Genomic DNA, 21,507 nt, shown 5'->3' with positions numbered 1-21,507 from the left:
CTGGAGAAACAATGAAATCGTAGTATATTCAATTGTAGAAATAATGGTTCTGGAGAAAACAATGGTGGTAACATTAGGATATATAGAAATATTCAGAAATTTCACCATCTCTCTCTTTTTTGTATTTTATATGTCGAAATCGAGAAGATAAGCTTATTCGGATTAAGTTTTATTTTACTTCGGAAATGTAGAGTTTTAACAATAGACTTGACATACAGACATTCTAATTAGTTTAATACACCGATTAGCAGTGCTTGTTGGTCTTATTGGTTATCATTGATTTTATTATAGCATTCAACAGCTCCATAGATTCCCTGGCCTGGATATCAAGGCTGCAAAATCTAAGCAGATATTCAATAGGTAAAAGTTGGTTAATAAATCCAATAACCAACGAAAACCTATTGAATATATGTTTTATTATATACCTAGAGGCAAAAACAAAACATAAATTATGTAAATAGTCGAAAGATTCACATAAAACACTCCCATAATCGAACGTTCGAATGTGTTTTTTTTTTAATGATTATTTTTATTATTTACTTTGAGTCATAAAATTTGTTCATGAAATCGAAAATATATTTATTTTAATAAGTTTATTTGTTAAACAACAAGAGCGAGAAAAAAAAATAAACTTGGGAAAAAAATCTACCATGGCTGTTCAATGGCTGTTTTGCCTACAGGTATACAATGATCATTCTTATCATGGTGTTTCTGGTTTACCGCCTGGTCTTCCTAAATCGAACCTTATACCTTAAGGGAACTTATTTTGGCGGGAACTGAAAATCCTGAAAATTTTTAATTTTGACGAGAACTTATTTTGGCGATTGATGAATTTTTTTTAATTTTGGCGGGAACTAATTTTGGCGAATGACTAAATCTGTTCTATTTTGACTTATTTGAAGCTTTTTTTGTGAACTCAAGAAGTTATTTAGGCAAAATACTAAAACATTTAATTTTGGCGAGGACTTATTTTGGCGAGTGCGCAAAATATTGAATTTTGGCGGGAACTAATTTTGCCGAATTTTGTCTAAATTCGCTGAATTCGCCAAAATTAGTTCCCGCCGAAAAAAGTTCCCTTAAAAAGGTAGCTTATGTAAAAACATTGTACCTGTTATAAGCAACGATAACATCTTGACAATCAGCGGGCGGTACAAAAGGATAAATATTCTGAGGTTTCAAGTATCTCAAGAGTATTCGCATCTCGTTATAAGAAGCGTGCATTGAGTGAAACACCCTCCAAATATGCTGTTTAGCACTACAAAAGAAGAAAGAAGAAGTTTCGCGATTATCTTCAGGGAAGAAATTTTCGCGGAATTTAATTTCGCGGTTGAAGGAATTTTTTGTTCACAATATGGCCTATTTTGCCCTAAAAATACCAATTTTAAAGGTAATCCTGAAAATATTCGTGTTTCGTGGAAATCAATTTCGCGGATTTACCAAAAAACCGCAAAATTAAATTCTGAGAAACTTTATTCCACGAAAATTTCTTCCCTCAAGGTATTAACACATTCACTGGCTAGACGTTATGAACACTTTACTGAAAACGTTCCTAGTTTAATAACAAAAAGGGAACGGATCGGTAACGTCCAAGGAACATTCTAAAACATTTAAGGAGTGCTATGGATTTCGGGACGTTCCAAGAACCGTTTCATTCCATTTACATTTCAAATCGCTTGTGGTGACACATATAACATCGGCAAAAATCTAAAGAGGGACAACAAGAAGAACAGCTTATAAAAAATGAAGTGTTTCCGGAAACCGGCCGGGTGAAAAAAAGTAATTTTCTGACCCGGCCGCAGACTTCGTTAGTAGTTGATACATTGGTATTCAGGGCTTACTTAATACTGTTTGTACATAAAAGTTATTTTTAAAGTTCCATTTAAATGATCTTAAAATTTATCAAAAATAGCAAAAAAAAAAGGGCCGGCCGGCCGCATGAGAGTTTTTTTCCTTCACCCGCATTCCGGAAACACTACATTTTTTTTATTTTCGCCTAAGCTTATTTTTTCGCACAACAAATCTTTCTAAACCTAAAATCACTCTAAGGAGAGTTACCACATACTTCCAAATTTTGCCTTCCTTCGGGATTTCACCATTTTGAATGAAAATGAGGCTGGATGGAACAATGGTCAGTACTTTACACGGTCTTCCGTCAATAAAATGCATTCCACATGGCAACGCTTTGGCTGAACTGGTGCTCTGAAAAAGAACAAGAAGACAACTATTATGATTGACCTACCTGGAAATAAATCGGAATTTAATGGACCTACCTGGTGATCAAATAGATCCGATTAAACCAATCGGATCTGTTTGATAAATCCAATTCGGCTATTCCAGAAAGAATTTGTACCCCCCCCCTATGTTGAGGAGGTCTTTTTCGGGAAAGGTGACACCCTGGAGTTTTTCTCAAATTTTCAAGACCCCCCCCTGCATTTTTTCGACTACCCTGGATTTACCTCCTCCACTCAAAACACCGGACCACCCTGGATTTTCTATTTCCAACACCACCCTGGACGTCACACCTCCTCAACATGGGGGTGTAAACATGCCATTTCTTGGCACTCCCTAACGTACAAAAAAGACCATCCCCCGTCATGACTTTTGACGAGGCTCAAGTACATGTTGTTTTTTTATAAGCATATAACATTTACAGCATACTGTACTGAACCCTGGAATTTAGTGAAAAAATAAACTTAAAAATTAGAATTCGCAAAACTTTGAAACACAAAAATGACAAAGAAAATTTATCTTTATTTAGTCGAGGAGAGTTTCAATGCTGTATTTTGACTAATCTTTAATGGAACATAAAGAGATGTCTTGCTTACCAGTCTCCCATAGTAACAGCAGTGTATTTGAGTATGGTGTGAGGTAGTTGTGAAATGTTCCAACATGTAAGGTAGTTTTGAACTGAATTTCAATCTCCACTCATTCACGTGTAACTAGACATAAAAAGAACTAAATTAACATTTCTTGAATAAGAATTTTCATGGAAAGCACTCTTAGGTTTCAAATAAACGGGCCTCCCCCGCTTGTTAATTTGTCGAAATTTTTCCAATATCAGAACAATGTAACAATAGGGAGATACCTTCCTGATATGAAACACATATCTGATATGAAACGGGAACACTTATGTAAAAAAAAACCTTTAAAGCATAAATAAATTTACAACGGTAGATGAAATTAACGGCCTAATCCATTAAGACCCGGACTAAAATTTTTCTAACTTGCTTATTCCAGACGTCCGCGCTCGATAGGATCGATCATCGGAACGGCTCGATGACGGATCGATATGTGATCGATGGATTACTTAACGATCCGGATGGGAGATCGATGGAAGATTCAGCCATTAAAAAGTCTTGAGTATCGATCCTCTATCGATCTCCTATCCGGATCGTTAAGTAATCCATCGATCACATATCGATCCGTCATCGAGCCGTTCCGATGATCGATCCTATCGAGCGCGGACGTCTGGTCTATTGCATTATATCGTGCACGGATAGGAAGTTTTGCTTTTACAGCTCAGAGAAACGTGAAATGTATCGCTAAATCTATTGTTGTTGGTTCTGACCCGGTTCTGACCTATCCACTAATGCTCTTTTAAAACTATTGAGACCTGTTCGTTTCATAGCACTTTTTACCCTGTTATGTTTTGCAATCCCAAAGTCCTTTGAGCTAACAGAGCTTTACACACCTTTAGATTTTCTTCATCTTTCAAAAAATGGAATTTTTGTTCAATATCCCAACAACGTAGTGTACAAAGCGGGAGATCCAAACTTTATTTTTTTTAAAGCAAATTACACGCTTCTATTATCAGGTGATATAGAACTTAACCCAGGCCCAACTGTTTAAGGTTCATTTCACCAGGGCAACAGTAAATTTGGTGAGACTGCAGGTATACAATGGTCCTCAAATTGTTTTTTTGCTATTTGCTATGCTCAGTTTAGAAAATTATCGCTATGGAAGACTCATGATTTGGATTATGTTTTAGATCAAGGCGATTTGAATTTCAAAAAGTTGGGAATCACAGGACAGTCTCCATTTGTTGAAGAGTTTTCTAAGACAATTGACATAGGAGGTAGCACTTGTGCACTGAATTTCAATATTTTTGAAGGCTATTTTGAGACTGGTGATATTTCAGTAAATTTTGTTCAGGAGGAACTCTTATTACAACATTCTGGTGCAGTTTTAGTGATAGCTGGAAATTGCCTAGCTGTGATGCACTATAACAAAAATTATATTTTTTGACTCGCATAGCAGAGACGCCGAAGGCCATCAAGTTGAAGGCAGTATTGGAACTTCAGTTCTTTTAAAGTTTGACAACTTACAAGAAATTAAACAGTATATAAGATCTGAGTATAAGAACATAAATCTTTTCAATATCATTTATCTCAAAACTGATTTTCATGATCAGGAAAGTATAAAAAGTATTGTATCAAGGCAAGTATCACGCAGACAAAAAAATTGTTCACATAAGAGATCAGTTGAAAAGATTAAAGGTACTGATCAATATAAAGATTTATTGGAAAAACAAAACGTTGTTCAGAAAAGATCACGTGAAAAAATCCAAGGCACGGATAAGCATGAACAGGTAAAGAAGAACAAACGTATGTTTCGGGTTAATAAAGGATCAGAAAAACATGAGCAAGAAAAAGAACTAAGACGTAAGCATCGGGAATTAAATAAAGGATCAGAAAAACATGAGCAAGAAAAAGAACTAAAACGTAAGCATCGGGAATTAAATAAAGGATCAGAAAAACATGAGAAAGAAAAAAAAAAAAGCGCAAAGTCTACAAAGCTATAGACTGGGAATCCAGTCGTTTATAACGTTTTTGGGGAAAGCGAGAAATTTTTATGTCGGGATATGGTTAAAATAAACGACTGGGCTAAGGTGGTGTTCGTAGCTTACGGGAGTTCCAGCAGGGCCCGCAGATTTCTGCGGGGTGAGAAAACAATCATATACAACAAAATATATAAACAAATAAAAATTTCAGCCGATGAGAATTTCTAAGTGAAAGAAAATAAAAACAAACCAAAAAAAACCAACAAGACCCCCTGAAAATGTTATCCAAAAACATGAAAAAGAGAATTTTTATGAAAAGTTTGTTGTGCACAAAATATTCTAGACGACTATATTGATGCTCCTGTCAAGTTTTCTACTTCATATTTTTTACTGAGTTAAGTCGTCTAGCATGCTAGACTAACAAAGCTAACAAGAAACTTAATGTAGGAAAAAGGGTCGAAAACTTCCGGCAGAAAAAACGGGAGGGTCCTTCTTACATCTGTGTGATGTGTAACCGCAGTATGTATAAAAAATCTGTGTTTGGTTTTGATGAACAAAAGTACTCATTGATCAACTTTGAAGAAATAGAAAATTTTAATCCTGTAACCTCGTTCGATGGTAATTTCTACGTATGTACAACCTGTCATAGAAAATTAAGGAAGGGAGAAATCCCATGTCAGTCTGTTACTAAGAAGCTTCAAATTTTTGATCTCCCAGATGATCTAAATGATATACGAAAACTGGAAAGAATTTTAGTGGCTCAAAGAATTTTATTTTCTAAAGTCATGATAATGCGTAAAGGAGAATTCCCTAAATTACAAGGTGCAATATGCAATATTCCCATTGAAACACCAGGTGTATGCAAAGTACTTCCTAGAGGAAGTGATAGTAGCGGTGTAATAAATGTTGAATTAAAAAGAAAGATATCCTACAAAAACCCTGTTATTTCGCAGCAAGTAAGACGACAAAAAGTTTTTGAAACTTTGGACTTTTTAGTGAATAATAATCCTTTGTATCATAATATAGTTATTGATATGTCAATAATTGACCAAATGAATAATGATGAATATGTTGAAAAAGTTTTATCAAATAATGATTCCACATCAAACGCTCCTTCCAATGATGTAAGATTTGTAGATGATACAACAGTTAGTTTAATCAAGCCTTTTGAAGAGCAATTAGAGAATGAATTTGATTCTGATGATCCACTCAGTGCGTATCGGACACCAACATGTGAAACAGTTATTGTATCAGAAGTGCCAAACATTATTTTAGATGATGAAAATGCAATTTTAGCTCCAGGTGAAGGTCAAACCCCCAACTCATTAACACAAGATGAGTTCTGTGAAGAGCCTAGCCCATCCTCATCTTTTTCCTACTGGGAAATTTGGTTATAACGTAGAGCGAGATATAAAATTGTCCCCAACAAAGTACTTTAATCAACGTCTTTTAAATTACACTCAAAAGTTTGCTTCGGATTCAGATTACATTTTTTTTGCTCACAAAACTTTACTACAGCTTAATCTTAGAAGTAAAATCAATATCGCAATGAGAATTTCAAATTCCAACTTGACTGCGGGATTATTAGCAAATAATTTTAATGATACAATTCAAAATTGCGTAGCATCTGATAATGCATACAAGTTTATGAGTACTATAAAAGGAACCCCTGCATACTGGCAACATATGTTATCTGATGTTCTTGCAATGGTTAAACAACTTGGTGTCCCAACATACTTTATGACTCTCTCTTGTGCAGATTTACGATGGGAGGAATTTGTTACCATTATCAGACAATTAAGCGGGGATGCTGATACTGATCATGAACTTCTTGATTACCAATCTAGATGTGCCCTACTTAATAGCAATCCTATTGTGCTTGTGCGTCAATATCAATATAGAAAAGAGTTGTTTTTTAAAGAGATTATAATGGATGGCCAACTTGGAAAACTTACATACTATGCTCTCAGAGTAGAATTTACTTTCAGGGGTAGTCCACATGATCATTGCTTGCTTTGGGCTAAAGATGTCCCAAAACTTGAAAATGGAAAAGAAAAGTATATTGACCACATAGATAGTGTTATTTCTGCTAATGTTCCTGATAGAGAAGAAAGTCCTGAATTATGGAATTTAGTCACTAAGTATCAAATACACTCCCATTCAAGAACGTGTAGTAATTATCGCAAAAATGAATGCCGATTTCAATTTGGAAAACTTTTCTGCAAGCGTACTATTTTGTCTGAACCGCTTCCTGAAGGTTTACCTGAAACTGAAAAACATGATATTTTAGTTGCTAGAAATAATGTGATCCAAACTGTTCAAGAGTATATAGACACAAATTTGCATCCTAAAAAGAGAAACATTTTGGATCCTGATAAGCCTGAGTATATTCAAATTGGATCTATTGATACAATTTTGGATTCTTTAGGATTAAATTATGAAACATATGAATATTACTTATCAATCTCACCAGACAAAGATCAGCATTTGTTTCTAAAACGTGACCCATATTCTTGTTTTGTCAACAATTATTTTGCAGAAGGCCTCCTAGCATGGGAGGCCAACATTGACATTCAGCCAGTGTTTAATGCATACAAGGTGTGCCTATTTTTCAAAAAGTGAAGATAAGTGTTCAACTGCAATGCAAGAAGCATTAAAACAGGCCAAAGATTCAAATGACAGTCAGTTTGAGCAAATGTCTAAAATTGCCAAAGTTTACAACTCTAATAGAGAATGCTCAATCCAGGAAGCAGTTTACTTAACAATGCCCGAACTGTGGCTTAGAAAATGCTTTCCAGCTATTTCATTCGTTAACACTAACTTACCTGATCAAAGGTACAGAATTTTCAAGTCAAAAGAAGAAATTGAGGAATTGCCTGAGGATTCTGACCATCTTTTCAAACGAAATATGTTAAATAGATATATTGACCGCCCAAAAACAGGGCAATTCAATACTATGTGTTATGCCACATTCTGTGCAAACTATACATTAGACACAAAAAAAATACAAATGATGAAAATGATTGGCAGCCTACTGTACTAGATGATCCAACAAGTGCAGTGAATCATCAAGAACCCCAAACACTTCCAAAATCAGCCAAATTACTCAACAGTAAGGAAAAACTTAAGCTTCGTCAAGTTCCAAAAGTTTTGAGGTACTACACTCCTAACAAAAACAAACATCCAGAAAAATTTTCCCACCATATTCTAATGTTGTTTTACCCATTTAGATCAGAAGAGAATGATTTGAAACTTGATGGTTCATATGTGTTGAAGCTCAATTTAGATGAAGTCAATGCTTGTTAACGAGAACAAGCAAATCTTTGAACCTGATGGTCATCTTGTTGATTTAGTACTTCAAAACTATCGCAATGACCTTATGCATAATCAAGATGCCTTTGCTCAACAAGAAAATGATGAAGTGCAAGACCTAATGAGCAACTCATCAGACAGTGAAAATGATGATGAAAGTCATGGAATCGAACAAAATTTTGCACCATTTACTCAAACAGTTCATGGCTTGCAAACTGATGACCAAATCAATACCCATATAAGATCTTTAAATTCTAAGCAAAGAAATATTTTTGATATAGTACTAAATTGGGGAAAAATGTATGTGCAAAATTCCAAGTCCAATAATCCTGTACTACTAGAACCATTGAGAATATTTTTAACAGGTGGTGCGGGCGTAGGAAAATCTCACTTAATTAAATGTATTTACAATTGTTTGTCAAAAGTCTTAGGATATAAAAGTGATGAGCTAGAGAAGCCACGTATTATTAAATTGGCCCCAACTGGTATAGCAGCTATCAATATATCTGGCACCACAGTACACACAGGATTGAGTATTCCAGTTGGAAAATTCAGAAATATGGCTGACAAACAAAGGACTGCCATTAGAAATAAATTACATCATGTAAAGTTGATAATAATTGATGAAATATCTATGATTTCGTCGCAACAGCTTTTGAACATCCATACAAGATTATGTGAAATTTTTGGTGTAACAACACACAATTTGCAGGGAAAAGTATCATTGTTTGTGGAGACCTCTTTCAATTACCTCCAATTTTTCAAAGTCCAGTATTTTCAACTGAGGGACCTATTATTGGTGCATTCAAATTATGGCACCTATTCAAACTAGCTGAATTAGATGAGATCATGCGTCAAAAGGATGACTCTGACTTCATTGACCTCTTGAACAATGTAAGAGTAGGGGAATTGAATGATGAAAGTATGATTAAATCTAGACTGATAACACGAGAACACCCTGATTATCCAATAGAATCATTGCATTTGTTTGCAGAAAATGCTTCAGTACATCTTCACAATATTCAAAGACTAGATACTCTGCCCTTGGAAACAATAAATGTAGAAGCTATGGACGTTTATCCAAGGGATTTTACTGAATCTCAAATTACCAAGGTTAAGAACCTGACACTTAACGATACAGGTGGCTTATCAGTTCTATTTGATTTGAAAATAGGGGCAAGAGTAATGCTAATTAGTAATATTGATATAGAGGATAGGTTGATCAATGGTCAACTTGGAACCGTCACTGACGTAAAATTCAGAAACAATAAAGCAGAGCTAAAGTCTATTCACGATAAGTGTGCACTCTTTTTTCATTTACCTATAACTTTTGAAGGAATTCTTCAATCTTTATAAATTTGGTATCATTGGAAAGATATTACTGAGTGGAACAATTTAAAATAAAAAAGTTTTTGAAAAATCCTAAAAACGAAGATGAAAATGAAGAAGAAAAAAATGAAGATCTTGTAGAGAAGTGCTATAACTTTCATTTTTACTGGAGTGAATTTTTGATTATTGAACGTCATCACTGTGAAAAAATTTCTCAAATATAATCATTCAATCAAAAGATATCAAACAAAGTTATAAGCTGATTGACGTCTAAAAACCCTGTTTTCTGCTGTTTTCTGCTGTTTTTTGGGGTCAATCACTTATCAACTTTGTATCATAACTTTATATTGAATAAATATTTTAGTGAAATTTCTTCACAGCGATGACCTCCTAAGATCAAAGAATCTCTCCAGTGAAAATGAAAGTTATAGCACTTCTCTAAAAGATCTTCATTTTTTTCTTCTTCATTTCCATCTTCGTTTTTAGGATTTTTTCAAAGACTTTTTTATTTTAAATTGTTCCACTCAGTAATATCTTTCCAATGACACCAAATTTATAAAGATTGAAGAATTCCTTCAAAAGTTATAGGTAAAAGAAAAAAGAGTGCACACTTATCGTGAATAGACTTTAATTTATGTTAAACTAGATGATAAGACGGCTGGAATAAAAGCTCAAAGGAAAGACCAATATGCTAAGGCCACTGAAACTGTTCCTATTGAAAAGAGTGAGGTAAATTTTCCCTTTGACAAAAAAAACCCATTCACTTCACCTACCATTTCTCGGACACAATTTCCTCTTAAGCTAGCTTATGCTTGTACAGTGCACAAAGTTCAAGGATTGACTTTGGATTCTGTAGTCGTTAGTTTTGACCTTGCAAGGTAAAGAAAGTTCAATGCCGGTCAAATGTATGTTGCAATGAGCAGAGTAAAAAATTTAAATGGTTTGTACTTTACTGGTCAATATCGACGTAGTGCTTTTGTCTGTAGTGATAAAGTTAGTGAAGAATACACACGATTGCGTCAGAACAAAGTTGAACAGAGTTGCAGATATTATGAGGTGTAGTTCTAATTTAAATGTTTGCCTATTGAATTTAAGATCTTTAAAACGACATGCAGTTGATATTCAAAAGGACAGATTTTTGTATGAAAATGATTTGTTATGTCTGACAGAGACACAGATGAGTTATGAGCATTCTGAGGAAGACAAACAAAGTATTCATGAAAAGCTTCCTTATTATATTCTTAGTCATAATACTGACCAGCATAAATTCAACAGTATTACTGTCTGTAATTCTCCTTCTTTTATTGACATTGATGACTATGATCATTCATCATGCTTTTCTCTTGTAAAATTTAGAAAAGCTGAATTTACTGAAAAGGAATTTTGTGTTTTGGTTCTCTATAAAAGTTCAAGAATTCAACGTGATGTGTTCTGTTACAATCTTGCTCAATTTATTGAAAGATACACAATTGATATCATTTTAGGAGACTTCAACATGGACGGCTTTGAAATGGAGCATGATCAATTGTTGGCTGATATTCTCCAAGATTATGATTTAGTTCCGAACTTTCCAACACATATCGATGGGAAAATGCTTGATCAAATTTGGACACATAAGGAATTGGTGCACGAGTATGGTATTGAAGTTATTCGTAAATGTGTGAACTTATCCGATCATGATGGAATCAAATTATTGCTGACTTTGCTAGCTTAGAATACCCGTCAGAGGCGATTCCCAGTGGGACAAGGGGGGGTTCGGAAACTGGGGTGGTGGATGATCTCAACTTTCTGATGATTAGTTTTGAGTGGTCAAAATTGCAGGAAGTAAAAAAAATATCTCAAATAAAAAGGGTATAGTATCTTTTCTATTATAGCAAATTCTACCTAACTTAAAAATTAATCATCAGAAAATTAGCCAACGATTCAGATACATTTGCTTATGTTGTCATAGGTGCTTCTTTATGAACAGTTTGAATTGATCAAAGGAGATTTTTTGTGATAGACTGAGTAAACTAGGAATACTCTTTAAAGCAATGATGTTATCGAAAATCTGTTAATATGATATCAGTACAGGTTTGATTCTGGATAAAGAGTACCCCAGTGGTTTTCGTGATGGCCGTTTTTTCAACTTCGTGATTTCGTGATTTAAGATTTTAAAGTGCGTAATTGTGTGATCGGAGTGACCAACGTGATCAACGTCAGCAACGTGATCGTGATAGAAAGGAAATTCAACTCTTGATAACGTGATTTGGAAATTTTTTTGCGTGATTGCGTGATTTGGATGAAAGGTGACTGGTGGCTGAATTCGTTTTGGATGCCAGCAACCTATATGAACACAAACTGTCAAACGTGTTAACCGCACTGGCTCAACTTCAGTATCTTTTAAAATTACTCGTAGGTCCAATAGTAAACATAAAAAATAAAAATAAAAACACTGAAAAATTTTCGATAAAAGAAAAGTTTTAGCATCGATTTAGGCTAAACATTGTGACCACGCCCTACTGGCCTTTTTCAACAACCTTTTGTAAAACACTAAAATGTCTGTCTTAAGCGTCTGTCTTTCCTTGGACACAAGAACGTGGGAATAGTGCTTATAATAAAGAGCTCTTATAAAAAATAGAAATTGCCGCCGGAAAGTGGTTTGGAAAGACAGTATTCAGTGAACATATAGACATATAGAGCCAATTGCAATTTTAATCTGCAGCGAAATACAACGACGTGGTTTACTAGTCTTTATCTGCAGCGGTTTGAGAAATACTGATCGGATTCTTCAAAGAATAGGGTTTTCAGTTTTCTGTTGAAGCTCTTGGATCTAACATAAAATTGATGAACATTTTGTTTTAATTATGAGCTGGTAAACCAAACAGGTTTACCGTGAAAAGCACAAGCCAATATCATATATTGACCTGTGCCAACCAATCGAGATTCTATTCAGCGCGCAATCTACGCAGAGAAAAGTAACCATGACGACCATCCAGGATCTTGGGTGAAGTTCAAAGTTGATATTTTTTTTCCCGTCGTTGAAAACACAACTAAAAATGTCATTAATGCTTTTTAAAACGAGTCAATGATAGAGAATCCTAACATAAAGTCTGCCTATTATTGTGACATTTCCATAATTAAAAGTTTAGTAATTACTGTTATTAATTTGGGGATCATGTAAAAGATTTCTCTTGAAAGAACCTCATTTCAATTACACTTGGAGGTTTTTGGGGAATTCGTAAATAGTAAACTGCATACTGATACAATCTGCTAGACATTAATATGGTAATATTTGCTCTTCATCTTTGATTCTTTCTGCAGTGATTTTACTGACACATGCGCGATAAAATTTCTATTATTGGTCTTCAGAGGTTAATATATTCTTGAAAACTTAACCTCTGATACTCAGGGTAAAACAGGTTCGATTAGAGTTTTGAAAGAGGTCGTGTGAAACCTTTTAAAGCGCAGAAACTGTCCATTACAGTTAATAAACTATCCACCCTTTTTTAACCGGCCCGTTTTACATCGACCCTGATTCCCCATTTACAAATGACTTTCAAAAAGGCTACCACATCAGAGACCCGGGGGGAGTCGGATTTTGGACTGACGGTATGTGCGGGCTAAAAATTGGCGTTCAAAATCGCACCCTTACAGTGCAGTGGTTTTTCCCGAAAAATACACCCTTACAGTGCATTTTTCCCAAGTTGAATACCCATACAGTGCAGTCTAGTTTTTTTCCCTGAAGTGATTGAAATGGGTCAAAATAAAGATTTCGTTTGTGAATTTAAGTGTGATTCTTCTTCTATACAGTATATATTTATGTAATTTTGCATCTAAAAAGGAATCCAATACGTACTTGATCCAATATTTGAAAAGAATTAGGTAAAGGGGATTGAATCCCTTAAACAAACTTTGACTGGACAATTTAATTGTTTTTAGAATTTAGAAATTCGTACCCTTACAGTACAGGTGGTAAAAAACCCACCCTTGCATTTCGGATGCCTTGAAAAACACACCCTAAGTGCCCGCACATACCCGTCAGCCATTTTGCTTGGCTGCCCCCCCCCCCGGGCACAGAGACCAAACAAAGATAAACAATTTGAAAATCGTATTTTCTCTTTATGTACAGATTTTTTACAGAAGTTTCTTTCTATAGCCAGAAGAGCATTAATCGAATTTTGATGAATGTGACGTCAAAACTAAGTGCAATTTTTCTTATTTTGTATGTATTTTGATTCGCCAAGTTTATCCGTTAAATAGAATCTTTTGTTTGGGCATCTTCAATCTCTATTTCTGCAATCCTCTTGACAGCAGCCTCATATTTCGTTTGATATTCCTGATACAAGATGCAGCCAGGGCAGCTGTTTGAGCAAAGGTCCCGCCGCAGTAGCGAAGATTACGGAGCGCAAATTTTGTGTAGAAGGGCAGATATTTATGGTGCTGTAATTAACCATTCATACTTGCCACTGCAGCGAATTTCAGGGCGAGCGACCGAGGCAGCATAGCTTCACGCAAAATTTTTTGTCAGTATTTTTGTTCCGGTTCCGGTTGTCCCGTAATGTTTGATGCCGGGTTAGATTTCATAGTGTAAAATCTATCGCTAGATTCCAAAAAATGCAGTCTTATTATCTGTATTATCAAACAGCAGCCCTGACTGCTTTAATTTTTCGCGAGAAATAAACGATATATCACTTACATTGGAAAACAATAGATCCGTTTGCATGATAATAAGAAAGCAACGTGTCGTAATATAACCTTCTCCAAATAAGGTTAACGACAATCTCAAAAAACAAAACCTTTTAACGACCCAAAGTCAGACTTCGACACAACAATAGCTGGTCTAGCTGATTGATGTGTGCAAGAAAATACATTAATAGTTGTGTATTAATAGAACAAGCGTCCTTAAAATGTATACTCGTCACCATAGTTGTGTTGTGACAAGAAATGTGTTCGAAAAATTGTGAAGAATAATCTAATATTTTCTTAAATTGCCATAGATGTGTATTAGTAGGACATGCGGTTTTTCAAAATAGTCGAATGTATATATGTATATATGCATCCCCATGGTTGTGTTTTAATAAAACATGCGGTATTTTAAATAATGAATCGAATGATAATATTTCTGTCTATTACAGTATAAAACCAATCTTCCTATATTTAACGTGGAGACCAGTAATTAAAATACTTTTCTATCCTAACAAAAATCATAAAAAAGAAATAAGTTTATACCTAAACTAAAGTCTGTCCAGATATAATTGGCAGTGGAAACAAGAATGCTTGTCACTTTTGATAGTCAAATATAATTATGAAAATTTTTTTTGCTTGTTTTAGAGAATCAAAAGCGCTATATTTGAATGTATTTTTGGTTGAAAAATTCGCGATTTTTAGCGGTTTAATTTGCAATTGTAAAAATTGAGCTTTTTTTCTACTTATGCTATAACGTTCATTTTTACACCAGTGGTAGTTCAACCTTAGGTTAAGAAGTTTGTTAAATTTCAAGGCAAATAAAAGAGTCCTTCGGAAGATATGGGACCCGAAATACCCCTTGGTAGCACTTTTCTGTGAAATATCAAATCTCCAACTTATTACTAAAAACGGGGGTTATGTTATCTTTTTTGAACAGTGCAATTAAAAGTTGGAAAATGTTAAGTGTTGGTGCATTGGTATTATTGGTATCATTGATTATTTGGAAACGAAGTGAAATCATATGCAATATTATAGCCCTGCAATACAACTGTCAATCATTTTTTGAGAAAACTGATTGGATAATTGATGTCACGTGGCCGTTTAATATTTCCCCATAGTGACCAGTTATGAAATTGACATCTTTAGAATGTTAATTTTTACGATGTAGAACAATAGAATACACTTGTTAATTACTTTTATTACTTTATTTTGCATGGCTATAAATGGATTATTAACCTCAGTAAGCCTGTCTCTCTGGAAAATATTGACCTCGGGCACACGTGCCCTCGGTCAATATTTCCTCAGAGAGACCGGCTTTTCGTTTAATAATCCATAATAATTGTTTTTATTGAAAGGATAAGCATGAACTTATATTGCCTTTGTTATTTTTAAGTCATTAAAGAACTTTGCTAATTCCCAAAACACTAAACACAGTTTGGCTATGAGGTCATTAAAGAGATTGTAAAATGTGTTATGATCGAAAAACTGTTTCATCAATCATATCACTTCCCCCGTTTTTAGTAATAAGTTGGAGATTTGATATTTCACAGAAAAGTGCTACCAAGGGGTATTTCGGGTCCCATATCTTCCGAAGGACTCTTTTATTTGCCTTGAAATTTAACAAACTTCTTAACCTAAGGTTGAACTACCACTGGTGTAAAAATGAACGTTATAGCATAAGTAGAAAAAAAGCTCAATTTTTACAATCGCAAATTAAACCGCTAAAAATCGCGAATTTTTCAAACAAAAATACATTTAAATATAGCGCTTTTGATTATCTAAAACAAGCAAAAAAAATTTCATAATTATATTTGACTATCAAAAGTTACAGGCATTCTTGTTTCCACTGCCAATTATATCTGGACAGACTTTAGAAGGGACCGATGTTTAAGTTCAAATTAGAGAGAGAGTTGACTGTAGATTATGTTAAGCTAAAGTGGGTTTTCCATTTTCATAAAATTCATACAAGGGTGTGAACAAACTTTCTCAAGTAAAAATTATAATTCTTGAAAATGTATGGTAACCCCCTGGAAAATGGCAAAATTAGCAAAAAGCCCTTGGAAAAATGTTTCTTCATACCTTAAAGGCCTTAAAGGTTAGGGTGGACGAACTAAAACCATTCTTTTATCCCCTGGAAATTTAGATTAGTTTATACCCCTTATTAGAATAATAAAACAACTTTCCTTTTCCCACACTTAGGCCCCGAAGAAATTCTTTTATAGGGTTACCCCCCGGGGGGGGCAGCTGGGCAAAAGGACCGACGGGTATGTGCGGGCACTAAGGGTGTCTTTTTCAAGGCACCTCAAATGCACTGTAAGGGTCGGAAAAACTAGAGATGCACTGTAAGGGTAGAAATTTCAGAAAATTCTTGAAAAATCTAGATATTTTGACCAAAAATGCTAGAATTTTGACCATTTTTTGCACGAAAGGGATCGAAAATTTGGGGGAAAATGCACTCTAAGGGTATGATTTTCACTGATTTTTGCTGCACTGTAAGGGTGCAATTTTAAAAGCCAATTTTTGGCCCGCACATACCGTCAGTCCGCAAACCCAGTGCCCCCCCCCGGGGGTTACCCCTGGAAAAATACGTCCATCCCCTTGTGTGGATATGAGATGGAATGGCCCAATTAGTGATTGGACTAACTGGAATAAGCACAAATTTCAAGTTTAAATTTAAATTTTTTTGGCAAGAAAATTCGCGAATCACAAATATATAGTAAAATTTTTCCGTCTCGGAACGGCCAATATCGCGTGTTTTTTTAATATATGTAATAAGTTACACGAGTAAGATTATTTTTGAGCGCATTTCTTGTCACAACACAACTATGGTGACGAGTATACATTAGATTATTTTTACGGATGCTTGTTCTATTAATACTATTTGGATTTTCTTGCACACCTCAATCAGCTAGACCAGCTATTGTTGTTTCGACGTCTGACTTTGGGTCGTTAAAGTCTATTGTTCATCAAAATCTTTGTTATAACCTTATTTGGAGAAAGTTATATCATGATACGTCGCTTTCTAAATATCATGCAAATGAGGTCTATTGTTTTTCCAATGCCAGTGATTTTTCGACTATTTAAAGCGAATTTTTGATATTTTAAAATCACTCATCACCAGAACTCACTAGCATCAGCACTTACTCAAAGCATATTTGGTATGTAATTTAATTTTTCTTTTTTTCAAACACCTTTCTTTGTTTGGGGGCTTAATCAGAGATTTATAAAGCCCGAAGGGCTAGACTTCGTGTGCTTTAAGCTCTTTGAAGCAAAAAAAGGAATATTGCAAAAAATTATTGTTGCTATTGTTTTTGAAAATCTAGGAGGCTTCTGATTATTCCAGTGCTAAAATTCTATTGTAATGTCACATAACCTAGGTAGGATTTCCTATCAAGATATGGCACATCTGACCTGTGGGGGCATAATCTTTGGGAGGTGTAAGAAGTGAGTTAAGCTTTAGTTACAATTAGCTTTACCAGCTAAAAAGTGTATCATAAATAGTTGACTTTTTAGTTGAAAAAATTTACTAAATTTTATTTTGATTTTTAATTTTAATACGAAAAGTTCTGCACCACAATTCACTGTTCGAATATTGTTAAAATTGTTGAAAATTTGGGACTGACTTTAATTTTCTTTCAGGTTACAAGCAGAAATGATGAATATGAAATTTGCATTCGCCGTCTTCTTGATGGTTGCATTTATTAATACAGAAGTTGAAGGTGAGAGATTTTGTAAATTTTTATAATTATTAGAGTCTATTCGCTTTGTTAAATGTGTAATAACTAATAATGTAATCAACTTGAAGGAACCCTTAAATTCAAAAGTTTTCGAAATACCATTTTTATTAAAGTTTATAATAGTACTCGGAAACATCTTTTGAACCATACCAAAATTGCGAATCATATTGGTTGAGAAATAATGCACAAAAAAGGAATTAATGCCCACTTAAAACAAAAGAATCTTTTCAAGGGTTTATCTACCAAGAATTTCGACTTGCTTTCAGAATATTAAGCATAAATTTTTCGGTAAAAAAAAAATAACAAACTGATAGAAAAAAATTCTAACAATGCCTCTTGGCTTAAATTCTTCACATATAATTAAATCAACCACTCTTTTTAATTTTTAATAATTACTTTAATGATTTATATTAAGGCAAATCAAAGGCAGATAGGAAAGCTGCAGGAGAGGAGATCGAACGCCTCGTCACGATTGGAAAAAGTAACGATGTCGAGATGGGAAGAATTTCCAAACAAAAGGATTCTTTGGACAGCCAATTGCAACGAATGAATGCGAAGAGAGATTCTATCAAAGCTCAAATAACAAAAATTCTTGATGACAATCTTCCAATCAAACGTAGGTCACCCCTTTAGTTTGATAGAGGATAGAGCGATTCATGACAAGAAATCTCTTACGTGTTAATTAACTGAACTCAATTTCGCACATTAACAAGATTTAATTCGAAGAAAGCACTTTTGTTGAATTTTGCCATCAAAAATACCAGTAAAATAATTCAGCCGTCTCTAATAAGAGTTCGCCAAAATTGTGAAATTTTCTCGATGTAAAAGTTTCTGACATTTCTTTCTGTGGTTCTTTCTTTGATTAAGAGTTTGGAAACTATTCTAGTCGCGAGTTAGGGAGTTGCTAGTTTCGAGTTGGGGAGTTGCTAGTTTCGAGTTGGGGAGTTGCTAGTTTCGAGTTGGGGAGTTAAAAAATTACCGGCTAGCGAAAAAGAATAACATACATCAAAAGTACGATTTTGAAAGTAAATGTAATATGAGAGTAATATATAACACATATAATACGTATAATACATATACCATACCACTGCTGTAAAAGTGAAAGTTATATCGTAAGTAGAGAAAAAGCTCAATTTTTACAATCGCAAATTTAACCGCTAAAAATCGCAAATTTTTCAACCAAAAATACATTCAAACATAGCGCTTTTGATTTTTTAAAACAAGAAAAAAAAAATTCTATAATTATATTTGACAATCAAAAGTTACAGTCATTCTTGTTTCCACTGCCAATTATATTTGGACAGACTTTAAGTATTTTGGCTTTGCTAGCCAGCACCTTACCATTTTCATGATCTTAAAGTCAATAATATGTTTGGTACTGGCTAAATTGTACTTTTGGGCTACATTAGTTTAAATTAGGAAATTTTCGGTCGCCGTAAAGTTTTACAACTCCCCAACTCGAAACTAGCAACTCCCCAACTCCACAACTCACCAACTAGAACATTACCTAGACTCTTTGATTAATTTCCTCAGACGCAGTTTAAACATAGTTTTTAAATCTAACATGTCTCACTTATTGTTCTTTCTTTGTTAGCTGTAAAATTCAAGATTTACATCTTGTTTATCGAATAAGGGAAATTTCCTACTTTTCACTAGGCCAGCGTGATTGATAATAATCCAATACTTCTTGACAATGGAATTAAATAGCACAAACTGTTATTGAATTTTAATCTTTTTTTCTTTACAGGCATAAGCTCCCGTCGAGATTATTCATTTAGTGAAGATGAGAAGGAAATGACTCTAATATGTTGTCCATGGGTCATCTGGTGTTGCATTGTATAATTGACTTCGTGATAGAAGAGGGAAAACCTTTGTCTTTTATTAAGACACTTTAGTTTATCTTGTAGAAAAAAAGTATACTTTTGGGACTTGGAAAATTGGATTATTTTGATTTACAGTATATTGAGGTTAATTAGGATTATAGTGATAAAGTGGAAATAAAGAAGGTTTAATTCAAAAAGTCCGCTGTTTTACTCATTCCATTTGCCTTTTTCCTGGTCCTCGCCCTGATACATAAGATTTTGCAGATCATTTTCCGATCTGATTATTCTGTCCACGAAATAGTGAAATTCGAATCCAGTTCCTTAGTTCGCTTTTTATGATTCTGATAGTGCTAAATGTTTGATTTCATTACGTCCGTCAGTAAAGTTTTTCAGGTATTCAAATTGAAATTGTGTGAATATCATTGATGTAATATTATGCTGTGACAATAAATCTCGATTCTATTCAGCGGTTATTCAGCAACAACAAACAAGTGATACTTTTATGGACCTACCTGGTTATGCATTTAACACATAATAATTGATATCTACGTGAGCGTGACCATTAAACAATCATTCAGAACACAAATAGTGACGATCTATTAAAATTAGTCGTTTGTTTCTTATAAAAAAACGTTTAGAAACCAAAATTTCATGATCTTGAAATATTCTTTCATATTCAAGACTTCGTGAGCAAAAAAAACATACATCTCATCAAAAAATTGATTAATTTGGCTAAGAACAATGATGTATGCTTATTAATAGTGATTCTTATAGATAAAGATGCGTTTTTTGAGCCAACATAATTTTTTGGAAAAAATCTGCTTGAGCCATCTTTTACCTATGATGGTACCCTACTTTCATGCAAAAAATCAGAAAAAGTTAATGATCCAATTTTTCACAAAGTCCAAAAAACCCGTTTTTAGCCGCTTTTTGACCCAAATTTGCCCTTTTTTTCGAAAGTCGGGCTTCGTCACATTCGAGGTTTTGATAGTTATGCATCTTTGTGCAAAAAATCATAAAGAATCAAAGAGCCAATCTCGAGAAAAGCTAATAATATAGTAATTTAACTAAGAACATTGATGTATGCTTATTAATAGTGATTCTTATAGATAAACATGCGTTTTTTGAGCCCACAAAATTTTTTTGAAAAAATCTGCTTGAGCCATCTTTTATCTATGATGGTACCCTACTTTCATGCAAAAAATGAGAAAAAGTTAATGATCCAATTTTTTTTCGAAAATTGGGCTCCGTCATATTCGAGGGTTTATAGTTACACATCTTTGTGCAAAAAATCATAAAGAATCAAAGAGCCAATCTCAAGAAAAGCTAATACCTAAGTAATTGATAATGTGCTTATAAATAAATATCGAATTTGGCCAGTTTTTCTATAAAAACACGCCAAGAAACCAAAATTTCATGTGTAAAACACACATTCTTCAAAATTAAGCCCTCATGAGCAAAAAAAACATCTATCTCGTAAAAAAATTGAGTAATTTAACTAAGAACATTGATGTATGCTTATTAATAGTGATTCTTATAGATAAACATGCGTTTTTTGAGCCCACAAAATTTTTTTGAAAAAATCTGCTTGAGCCATCTTTTATCTATGATGGTACCCTACTTTCATGCAAAAAATCAGAAAAAGTTAATGATCCAATTTTTCACAAAGTCCAAAAAACTTGTTTTTTAGCCGTTTTTTGGCCCAAATTTGCCCAAAGAATTTTTTTTTCGAAAATTGGGCTCCGTCACATTCGAGGGTTTATAGTTACACATCTTTGTGCAAAAAATCAGAAAAAACTAATGAGCCAATCACGAGGAAAGCTAATAACGAACGAACGAACGAACGAACGAACGGACG

At 34.1% G+C, this 21,507-nt stretch overlaps 2 protein-coding genes across 2 annotated transcripts in view; one reads left to right on the top strand and one right to left on the bottom strand.

Annotated features, from left to right (window-relative positions):
• Positions 1-21,507, bottom strand: part of LOC136810194 (uro-adherence factor A-like) — a 44,873-nt gene that overhangs the window by 3,655 nt on the left and 19,711 nt on the right. Inside the window, exons 11-13 of the mRNA XM_067066766.1 lie at positions 2,826-2,939; positions 2,063-2,199; positions 1,109-1,255 (exon numbers count right to left, since the gene is read on the bottom strand). Of these exons, the coding sequence (XP_066922867.1) occupies positions 1,109-1,255; positions 2,063-2,199; positions 2,826-2,939 (398 nt within the window). The remainder of the gene's footprint in view (positions 1-1,108; positions 1,256-2,062; positions 2,200-2,825; positions 2,940-21,507) is intronic.
• LOC136809085 (uncharacterized) lies at positions 16,865-19,846 on the top strand. The gene is made up of 4 exons (XM_067065666.1): positions 16,865-17,247; positions 17,729-17,808; positions 18,242-18,442; positions 19,574-19,846. The coding sequence occupies exons 2-4, from the start codon at positions 17,742-17,744 to the stop codon at positions 19,666-19,668; spliced, it is 363 nt and encodes a 120-aa protein (XP_066921767.1). The 5' UTR covers positions 16,865-17,247; positions 17,729-17,741; the 3' UTR covers positions 19,669-19,846.

The sequence above is a fragment of the Clytia hemisphaerica genome, unplaced genomic scaffold (assembly GCF_902728285.1).
Source record: "Clytia hemisphaerica strain Z4C2 unplaced genomic scaffold, Clytia hemisphaerica genome assembly, whole genome shotgun sequence".
Taxonomy (NCBI): domain Eukaryota; kingdom Metazoa; phylum Cnidaria; class Hydrozoa; order Leptothecata; family Clytiidae; genus Clytia; species Clytia hemisphaerica.
The sequence above is the reverse complement of the archived record's forward strand: the minus strand, read 5'-3'. Positions and strand labels throughout refer to the sequence as shown.